An 11,260-nucleotide genomic window follows, 5' to 3' on the forward strand; every position below is an offset into this window, starting at 1 on the left:
GTCCCTCAAAGGGACGCGACCTTGGGTCCTACTTTTCTCTCAATGGGAGTCAGCGAACAAATGCCCATCCGTGGAACCTAGCTCTCCCCTTCCAATCTGTTTCGGTTTCAGTCTGTCTACCAACGTGATGGTGACGTTCCTCGGGTAGAGGTTTATTCGGAAACCCAGATTTCGGAGGCATGCCGGTACAACTGAGTAAAGTGAACTGAGACGGGGTGGGATGCGACATGACGCTTCGAAGAATCTTCTTCCATGCAGTTGAACGGTGGCGAAAAAGGTCGACAAGATACAACGTTTAACGATATGTTCTTTTGTTTCAGGGAGACTCTGGCAGTCCACTTATGATCCGCAACAGGGACCGACATTGGCTCGTTGTCGGTGTCGTATCATTCGGTAGCCGCTGCGCTGCAGCCGGGTTCCCAGGCGTCTACACACGTGTCACTGAATACCTCGACTGGATTCGGCAAAACAGCAGACTGTGATCAATATTTGTGCAACTAAGGCGCCAAAACACACGAAAGAGTGCTCTCGTGGCCACGCAACTTCACGCACGGGGTATCGTCATCGCACAAAAGGACACAGCGTTTAGTGTGAGCGGAATGATTGTGCTAATTTAATCGTATGTAGATAAAAGCGTGATATGAGAATGTGTGCAGATTCCTTTTGTGCCATCAAAAATAACGTAACTCAATTAATTGTCGCAAGTTGTGTAAGAATACGAGTTTGTGCTGCGAATCGTAGCGTAGAACAAATAGCATAACGGCGTCGTCTGCGTGTGTACTCTTCTTTGTTACCACTGACGCAGTTGCCCCTCATTTGAGTGACTCAGCAGAAAGAAAGAGAAAAGGAACGAGTGGCATAAACCTCGGCAAGGAGGGCCGCTACAGAGAACGTCTATTATAGACAGAGCCCTGCACGGGTCGGAATTATCCGACTCGTACCCGCAGGTTCAAATCCGCACCCGACCCGCAAACCGCGTCCCGTTACAAAATGAGACCTGCATCGGCCTGGAACCCGCATATTTTTTTCCCAGAACCTAACCCGCACCCGGCCCGGCACCCCAACGCGGTGGACGTTGACGAGTAAACTGAGGGTACTCACTGGTCAATGCCTGATGATTAGATGTGTCCATGTGTATGGTTTTCTGTACGACACCAGCGCAGGGGGGCAAGAAGGTGCAAATGTGTGTTGGTTTGTAGCTTCAGGCATGATGATACGCAACGCGACATGAACCAGGACGGACACACAAGCGCTGTTGCACCCTAACGCTGTGTGTGTTCGTTCCGCACTTGTCAGTGGCGTTTCACATCAAATTTCGAGCGATAGTAGTACAGACACGTAAGAAATTGAGCAACTCGGAGTTCTTTCTCATAATGTTTTGGTAAAATGCGTCGACCACACCCAATCCGCTATCCGCATGACACTGAAAACCTAGACCTGCCACCCACAACAACGTGCGGGTCACTCGCAGGTGCCCGGGGATCGTGCAGGACTCTATATATTGACAGCATACCGAACATAAGGACCAGCCTCAACAAGCGGTAATGGAGAGGAAAAGTGCTCTGCAGGCTACCACTAGGAGAAAAGCCTTTTCTCCAAATGCTTGAGTGGGGGTGGGGGGACATACATGGACAATCCAGGACCTGCGAAGACACTCCGTGGGTAAATGCAATAGTTACCCGTATAAATATGTTGGATCAGCGTCACCATTATCGGAAATTCATGCGTAAAGCGACAACTCGTTCCTCTGAAATATCCACGCAACCCCACAGCAAACAACGTAGATTACCGAAGCCGAAACGACAATTCAGACGAACGCAAAATTTAAGCCTCACCAACGTGCAAGCAACGATCCCAATACACGGCACTTGATGAAAGGTCATGAAAGTGCCTATGATGGGAGTCGAACGTCTTGTCTGAAGGCTGGTCTAGAGTCCGACGGAGTGGGGCGTAACGACGCGCAGCGCACCGCCTTGCATCGCGAGCTACCGCCGGTGAGTGCATAATTCCACGGCACTCGGTGAAGCGCGGCACGGTGGCAACGCACTATACGTCAGCCGCCGTTGGGGAGTAGAGGTAATCTCTACATCTGGCGGTAACCAACGGACTGTGCACGGCTAGAGTCACTGTACCCGGGGGAAGAGTATCGCATTCGCTTTCCCCGTGCCGCCGCCTTGCTCATTCGCCGAGGCGCGTCACGTGGTGCGTTTTCCTCCTCTTTGCTTCCAACCTCCCACCGGGTCTACGGGGAACGCAATAGCTGGGACGCATGTGCGCGTATGTTCGTGCGCCGCTCTTGGTTTTTTGTACGTGAAATGGATCTCAGAGAGCTGAGGAACTACGAACAACCATGCCTGGATGTTGTGCTGCAACGGGACAGAGTCAGGCAAAGCATTTTTCTGCATTCCGACGGGCAAAAGTGACGAGACGCGTAGATCGGCACAGAACCTGCCGGAAGAACTTCGCGCCTACGAATAACATACGTTTGAGCGAGGTAAATTTCGTGGAGTGTTTATTTTTCATTGCAGAACCTTTGCACACAGTATTGAATAACAGTTCAACTGTGCGAAGAACAGCCGGGCGTATCAAAGTAGTTCTTGTTGGATCTTCCCATTGCGTTCCCTGTCCTGCTGTGCTAACAAAACGCCACTATCACGACCACTTCACACGCGACAACTTCGAGGACAAGGAGATTCGAAAGAAGTTGAAGTGGACGGCAGTCCCAAGCAGTTTTGCATACCGGACACCTACGAGGCTGAGGAAGGCTCCTATCCCCCGTTCTTCGCACGCAGAGTTCTCTGAGGAGTCACCAAAAGACTTGCACACTGAAGTTGATGACCACATAGTGTAAGATCAAGGGGCAGTGGAGGATGGTAATGCGTCGAAATATATGTAGATATGCACTATGAAAATGATTGAAACTTATGAAAACTATTCCTAAATACTGATGAAGGGGCAGTGGAGGATGGTAATGCGTCGAAATATATGTAGATATGCAATATGAGAACTATTGAAACTTATGAAATCTATTCCTAAATATTGAGCTGTAATTGTGAGTGAATCAACTTTGCAGAGGAAGTCAACACCGTCACAAATTTCTGTGACCAGAGCATCGAGGAATATGCACAGGAAAAACCTGCAGACAAGTCATGTGATGGTCCCCTCGACGAGGTCGCAGTCTTAAAAGAAACGAGCAAAGGCTGAGACGGAATGTAGTGACTTGAAGCTCACGGTCTACTCCTCATGGAAGATCAACTGCTTGCGTTGGAGCGGGGGATTGGAAGAACAACCCACAGCACTTTACATGCGCGTGAAAAAACGTTGGCATTCACATAGCCATTGAACGTGTGAAATGGAAATTTAATTGCGAAGAGATGAGAATAAAACTGGTGGAGGTTATTTATGTCAACCTGAAGTTGCACACACGAGCACTATAGTTTTATGTCCAGAAAACAAGTGAACTAAAAGAAAAAAAAAACTCATCTATAGAGCGCAAACGAGACTCCCTTGCGGATCGCGGCCATCTTCCTGGGGAGAAGAAGAAGAAGAAGAGACTCGACGATACATTTGAGAGGCGGACACGCGCCAACATCCCAAGCAGCAAAATGTACTGAAAGTCGGGTGCAGTAGGGGTGGACGGGTAGGTGGAAGGCCTTGAACAGACTCGTGAAACTAAGGAACATCGATAAGACACATACCGTCCACCCCTATTGCACTCGACTTTCAGTACATTGTGCTGCTTGGGATAATTCGTCTGTTAGCTACAGAATACAACAAACTATACTGTAGTGACGCTCGTGCCCTGTTTCATTAAGTATTAGCCGAGTCCCACCACAGGAAGTCACAAAATTTCTGGTGCACAGCCGCGAAATCAACGCGATGTAACACTGACTACAGCTATCCTAACACGCGATCCGCGGCGGCTTGGAAGCAATATGGCTGCCGGAGCAGACGACGCGGAGCGGTTGCGGTACTCTTCCCCCGGTACAGTGACTCTATGCACGGCGTGGGCTCCGGTGGACTCTCATTTCCCAACATGGCGTCGCCCATTAAGCTTGTAATCGAGCACCCGTGTCTATATATGTTAGCGACAAAGAGGAGGCATGATGCGCGAGCTCAATAAACGGTCATTCTATCTCTAATAATCCAAGGAAACGGTTGTCTGGGTCCCTACTGTAATCAGGCACACTACATTTTGGCGCAGTCGACAGGATTGGATACGACGTGGGTTCAATTTTTCACCAATCACGCTGGCGACGCGAGCTTCATTCTCGAGGGGCTACCAAGTTGACGAGGAGGATCCTGCCCCACTACCCGAATCCGTGAGTACACTCGACATGGTGCGCTACGTTACAGAGAAGGTCAGGATGTGTGAAAAGGACATTCGCGAGAAAGGAACGGTCCGTATAAACATGAGGGTGACGGACTTCCAAGAGCGAATCTCGGCTAGGATCACCGAAACAGCGTCACAGGGAACGGCTGAGGCGTCGAGACTGCATTCCGTGGAGGGCATCATGTGCCAGGTCATCGCGTTCCAGAAGGAACAAGCCCAACAGCAGCAGGAGTTGCTGCGAGTCATCGCTAGCGCTAGCGCTATGGCACGGCAGCCACGGTCCGGGCTCGTGAAACCTGATGTCTTTGATGTCACTAGTGCGAGCCCTCAGGAATGGCTCAGTTTTTTTAGCACGCCTGCCAGGAGAACTACTGGGTGACGGACGAGGAAAAAGTCAGAAGCCTTCGGCTGTTCCTTGACAAGATGCCGCGATCGTGGTATGAGCTACGGTTACTGAAACACAGGGATGACACCTTGAATGCCTGGAAATAGAGCTTCCTCACATCTTTTCAGGGAACTGCCATCGGCAGGTGGGAACGTGCACTAGCCTTCAGGTATAGGTCGGCAAGCACCACCGAGTACTTCTGCAGATAGTAGACCCGAACTCCCGGATACATCTGTCGTTCCCTTGGTCGTCCTCGGGATGCCTCCGTATCTGCGACGACAGGTGCAAGTGAAAAGCCTCAACTGTCGAAGACCTCCTCGGATGTTGCCAAGAGCTTTACGTCGAACGACCACCACCAGCTGATGGATTTCCCAGGGCAGAGCAGGGCAGGAGTCACCTTCGGGACATCGCCTATTGCGACCGGGAACAGGGTGAAATCACGGATGCTGACGCCCTTTCACGCCTAGCTATTCAACATCAAACTGAAGCGGCTCAAGTGAACAGCGTCATCTGTGAGAGAGCTCGGAGCAACTAGAGTTCATATCGTCGAAAGGGAAGTTCCACGTACCCGACACACTAGTACCCAGGATCCTCGACCTATACCACGACAGCCCCGAGTGCGGAGGACACGATGGGTTTTGGCGCACCTACCACAACATCAAGGAACGTTTCGAGTGAAGGAATATGAAGATACACATTCGCGGATACATCGCGTCATGTCACCCTTTCCAGGTGCATAAGGCCAAGTTCAGCCAGCAGACGAACACCATGGTACTTCCACCCCATTCGGACGTGCCTTATGAAGGGATACACCTGGACTGGCATGGAAGTGATACATTGGCGTCCCACGCACGCAGGCTTTTTTACTTGCGAGAGACCAAGCCACCAGGGTGGTTGCGGCCCGCACTGGGAAGGAGGACGCCCAGTCGGTGATTAGTTTACTGGAGCGCGAGGCATTCAGAAATACCAAAGTTCTGATATCGGACAACGGACCTGCGTTCCGTAGCAGAAAGTTGAGACTTTGGGCAGCGCAAAGGGGCATAACCCTGCGCACCACGACACCGTACCATCCGGAAGGAAATGGGTTGGCCGAACGAGCGATACGAGACATTAAGTTCTATATGACCGTCTACCCTGCTCACCGAGGAGGTTGGAAGGGTGCCTTAGAAGCGGCCGTGCACCACCACAACAGGTCACACACCGCAGCATTAGGTTGTGGCTCCCACTACGCGGTCTATCAAACTGCGCCGACGCTTTAGGCCGACCAGGAGTTGAGAATTGCGGACAAGATCCAACTGGGAGAACGTCCACTGACAACTGAGAAGAGGGCAGAATACAGGCGACGCATGAAAAGAAACTTTGACCGACGTCACCACAACGTGCTGCCGAAGCTGAAAGTAGGCGACATGATACTCGTTCGGTATGGTTAGCGGTGCAGCCGAAACCCGTTCAAGGGTCCGTACCTGCCTTGTCAAGCCGTCAGCCTAACTAAGTCAGCCTTGTCAAGCTGCTTCTTGCAGCTTTTTGCACTGGGCCTCCCACATTGTACTTGCTACAATGTAAAATAAAGTTTCAATTCAATTCAATTCAATACCCCGTCAGGAAACTGGTCGAAATTGGAGCCAATCTGAAGGCCATCACCTATACTGGACCAAACGGACTCGAGGAAAGAGCATCGTTGGGAAGCATCATGTCCTACCATCCACGGAGGGATGGACTTCAAAGCGGCGGAGTAGTGTGGGCGACAAAGAGGAGGCAGGATGCGCGAGCTCAATAAACGCTCATTCTAGTTCTAATCCTCCAAGGAAACGGTTGTCTGGGTCCCTACTGTAATAAGGCACACTACAATATAATACACGAAGGATAGACTGTAGAGGCAAGCAAAAGAGGGAGAACAGCTCGGTAGACGTGTGACTTTCTTCTACAATTCAGTGTCTACGTTTGGGGGCACCAACCGTATTACAGTAGTATAAACATAACAGTGCCAACGATGAGAACATGGATTGTCTTTAGTCGGATTCCAACACGCGGGTACAGTTGCCAGATATGCTTGCTTTCCAGCTACGAAATGTGAAAGCCTGCGGTAGCATTTTCGCCGCACAGGGCCGAATTGCGCCAGACTATGATCCCTGTAGGATCAGGAACAGTGGCATAGCGAATGCTAGCTGTCGGCGCGGAACGCGGGCGGCGACGGGCAAAGACTACGTCGGGCTCTAAATCAGTTTTGATTGCTGGTATAGTCTGCTACTATTACACTACGCCAACGTCGCGCCCTCGTCAGTCGTAACAGCCAACAGGTAAGTCACTCGCTGCATATGGACGTTTTTCATCACGTCTCCTGGAGACATTACTGTTTAGCATGGAGTTTAGAGAAAGGTTTACTGAGGTTTACAGGTTTACTAAGAGCATTGGCACGTGTAGTAGTTTGCTGTTATAGACTGCATGTGCTTTCACACAGAGAGGCACACGGATGTGCAACACTAGTATATATACAGGATGTTTCACCTAAAGTGATAAAAAGTTCTCACTGGCGACGTACTTGCCGGAGGATTGTGGGACTTGCGGCAATAACCTTCTGGAAACCTTTGCCACCATTTAGGAAGGCATTGGACAATTTTTAATTGAGGGAAATGTACTTTTCAATCGAACTTTGAGAACTGCCAAGCCAACCTCACCTTTTTTCTACAGAAATATGAAGTCCTCCACGGATAACCGCAGACCTAACACAACACCACCTAGGCAGACAAGGCCCTTCCATGCTTCCCACTCCTGTGCAGTGACGTCACGCAATCCCTTCCGACTGCTCCGTTTGCTACTGCGAGATCTACATTGCTAGGTGCTCGCGTGCCACTACTTGCGTGATTATTTTATGACTGAACGAGCTTCCATTCACTAAAATCAGCACAACACGCACACACAGAGTGCAACTTTTAACACTTTAATGCATACACACTGAAACCGCTGTTGTAGCGAATGAGCTTCTTAGCAATGTAGCACATTTAATCGACAAGCCCGTTGCCAGGGCAATTATGACACGAGTCCGACACGGATGAATTTCGATCCTTCTGAACCCTCAAAGACAAAAGTAACCACAAAAGCTGTCAACTGTGTCCATGAGATTTTCTTTGTTGCTCAACTATCATTCGACTTTGCCCATCGAAGAAGAAGGAGATGCACATACATATCAATACGTATTTAGCTCATGAAGTACAGCACTGCAAACAAGGCACTCGTGAAAATTCAACATTTCTACATAGGTTTGCGAGCTTCATTTTAAGACAAAACCAATCACGAAAACATCACGCTATGTTGACCGCAATACAGGGAAGGAAGTCCTAGTTACTGAAGGTCACACGGCTGACTCTTGATGGTGTGCCGTGTATGTGTTCAAAGCTTGCACCAGTTATTTGTCTACTGCAAGCACGTTACAAGAGGCACCTGAGAGGAAAATAAAAAAAGAGAAATTAGAAAAAGAAAGCGAGCGCTGAAGCAAATGCAAGAAAGTCAGTGCAGACAATGAGATCATAATGTTCTCAAATGTATCAGACAAAATGTAAATCAAACTCTTTTTTTTTTCTTTGTACATTTTCGACCCATTCCACCCCCCTCTAAAACGTATCTGCAACAGCAGGCTCAAAGAAAAAGATCACTGTAAGGTTTTTCTTCTAACCATCCTTCAATGACATATTGACAAGGAAGTCGACGTTGAAGGAGCATCATTTAGTGCACTTTTTAATTACTACGCGCTGGAGAGAAACAGCAAAAAAAAAAAAAAAACAAAAACAAAAAACATGCTTTTGAATTCAAGGCCCTCAAAGAAGCAGACATTGAGCAACAGAATGTGAAGCTAGCGTTTAAGATTTCAAGCACCTTTGTTGCCGAAACGCATACCTTTGTTGTCAATGCTGCTCTTTATGAACCGTAATTCGACAAGTCCTGCATGAGCAAAAGAGAACAATCAGAAATTGCTCTCCTAGACGAATCAAAAGGGAGATTCAGCATCATTTCTCAATGCATTCGGGAGCAAGAAGATAGCAATAGGTATTCAACTCTGGACACATTCGGAAACTTTTGTTTCAACACGTTCTAGCTGAGACATGCTGTTGAACAACAATATCAAGCTGCGGAAGATCAGTTGCACAGGGAGAAGCAGCAAGCAACTTCTCAGAAACAAAAGGTAAAATTCTACAAGGCGAATACTAATAGAAATAGTGTCATTTGATCAGAGCGTTCTACGGGAGCCATTCATAACGTAGTCAATGTACACCCATAGACGAAATGCATAAGAAACGTATAATTTCATTTTTTTACGGAGAACGCCGACACTTTTCACTGGTGCGCCACTGGATCCTGTGAGATCTATATACAAGGAATAATGCCGAAAAAGAATTATCCGTATATGTATCTACAAAGACTTTTGTTCCCCCGGCGTTTGAATTCTTACACATTGTACTCAATGGGACAGAAGTAGAATTCGCGCTCCATCGTGATTTCACACATCAAAATATATCCGCTTTAGGTAATTTTCCACTGCAGTTTCACAATTAGCGGGGCCACGTTTGGAACCTAAAGTGAATGTCTTGGTTTTGTAGCGAGCCAATTTTGTTCCCGAGGGCATCAAAGTGCGACTAAAATGTGAGACGGCACACTTAAACAGGGCTTAGCCTATCGACACTTCCGCATGTGGGAAAGCCGACTGTACATTTGAGCACGTGCAAATGGAAGGAGGAATCAAACTCGGAAGGGAGGGGAATTATCAGAGTTCAGCGCGCATTCTCCTCTGATAGCCAGTACCCCAAGACGGGTTTGATAAAAACACCTACAAAAATAACGGTGTGCTTTCACGACCAAAGAGGCTGAAGAACATTTCTGGTGTCTTCTGCTTCAACAGCAGAAACGATAAGGCCGCAGATACTGCGTTCCCCTGAGGTTCGCGTGTTGGGAAGTCGAACGCTCTCTTCTTTAGTATCACTTTCTTCAAACCTTTCTGACATTGTACTTAAGGCGTTAAAAAGATGTACCAAAATTCTTATGGCTGTAGTGTACCGTTATTGCATTGTGATCTGCCCGCCGATGATTTCCTTTTCATCTTTACCTTATCTGTGACCGTCATGTTTTTTGTATGTATACAATGTATGCTTACTTTTATGTTTCACACTCTTTCTCGCAGCACCGCCGGGAAGCTTGGTCGCCACCAGTATGAAATTTGATGGGTACCTTAATGGCTGTAAAATCGCATATCTTGTCTAACGACGTTATATACCCCTATTTAGGAGAAGTGAAGGCAAAGCAATTTTTCTTTATCTTTTCTTCATGCATACACTTGTCTCGGCGACAGCATGCTTAAACTGTGCATGGCCGAGCCGTTGCGCCTGCGCTGTGCGGGAGCGTTATTCACGAACAAAATGTGTATGTCATCTAAGTAAGGCATATGCCCCTATGTTCATGTAACTTATGTTTAACTATGTAAATTTTTGCGAAGTGAACCCGGAAATTTGCTAAGTAAAGGTCACTTTTTTACCCCACCAACATGAAGAGCGTGCCGAATTCTGCAGTTTTCTGGGACACCCTGTAGACGATCGAATTCACTCGGGAGATCACCAAGCCTACCGGTCCGTGTCTAGTAGCTTTGAAAGCACTAATATTACAAATCGGCCTTGCAGGGTTTGCTCAGAAGTTTGGTAGGAGTGTACGAGTAATACTGATCGATTAAAAATCTGACGCTGAGACAGGTTTAGAGGGTCATTAGCCAAGACTTCGAAAGCAACACAGAGGCAGACAGGAAATATCGAACTTTCAACTTTTGATCATATGATTAGAGTTTGAAATAACTTTTCATAAGTTTCTGCGCAACGCAGAACGAATAAATCGTTTGATTGGTTTCGTTTTGATCAGGTAAACGGAAAGACTTCCTGACATCGCATTTGTGAGATTCCCTCACGATACCTGTATACAAAAAAAACGACGCTAACATGAACCGGTGCACCGTACCAAATCAGCGCTGTTTCCAGAAACGCCCTGATCAAGCATCTCGTCCAAGGTGAAGTAATTGCGTGCTTCCAGTGACTTGTACAGCTCGAAGCAGAGTTAACTTGAACGCGCCTCCGACCTGCGGAGCGGGAAGAGAGCCACCTTAGCGGCACTTACGAGAAATAAAGGGAAAGAGTGTTTCGAGTGTTCCACTTGTGCTGCGGGGGTGTCCACCTCGCTATGAGCTGTGACTCAGCGACTCAGCATCGCATTACCGTCAGCTGTTATCATCGCGACGTGTGTTTGGACTTGCGGCGATTAAGTAGAGGTGTATGGTGGCCGATATCGCAAGGATGTGATACCGTTACCTCATTGATACACGCGAAGGTGGCCGCGTTCGCTGAGTGGTGCATTTTCAGCATTGTGATAGAACAAATGAGGATGCATGGACTCTAATGGCAAATTTGTTGGATTCACAATGAATTAGGAAATAACTGAGCTGACCTGTAATGATTACACACAGCGCTAGCCAACTCGATCTGTCGAGCAGCAGAGAGATATCGTATCAATGA

At 48.0% G+C, this 11,260-nt stretch overlaps 1 protein-coding gene across 1 annotated transcript in view; it reads left to right on the forward strand.

Annotated features, from left to right (window-relative positions):
- LOC135383646 (serine proteinase stubble-like) overlaps positions 1 to 628 on the forward strand; it is an 88,542-nt gene extending 87,914 nt beyond the window's left edge. The window contains exon 9 of the mRNA XM_064613027.1: positions 321 to 628. Within this exon, the coding sequence (XP_064469097.1) occupies positions 321 to 482 (162 nt within the window). The 3' untranslated portion in view covers positions 483 to 628. The remainder of the gene's footprint in view (positions 1 to 320) is intronic.
- Positions 629 to 11,260: the final 10,632 nt, after the last annotated feature.

The sequence above is a fragment of the Ornithodoros turicata genome, chromosome 2 (genome assembly GCF_037126465.1).
Source record: "Ornithodoros turicata isolate Travis chromosome 2, ASM3712646v1, whole genome shotgun sequence".
NCBI classification, from domain to species: domain Eukaryota; kingdom Metazoa; phylum Arthropoda; class Arachnida; order Ixodida; family Argasidae; genus Ornithodoros; species Ornithodoros turicata.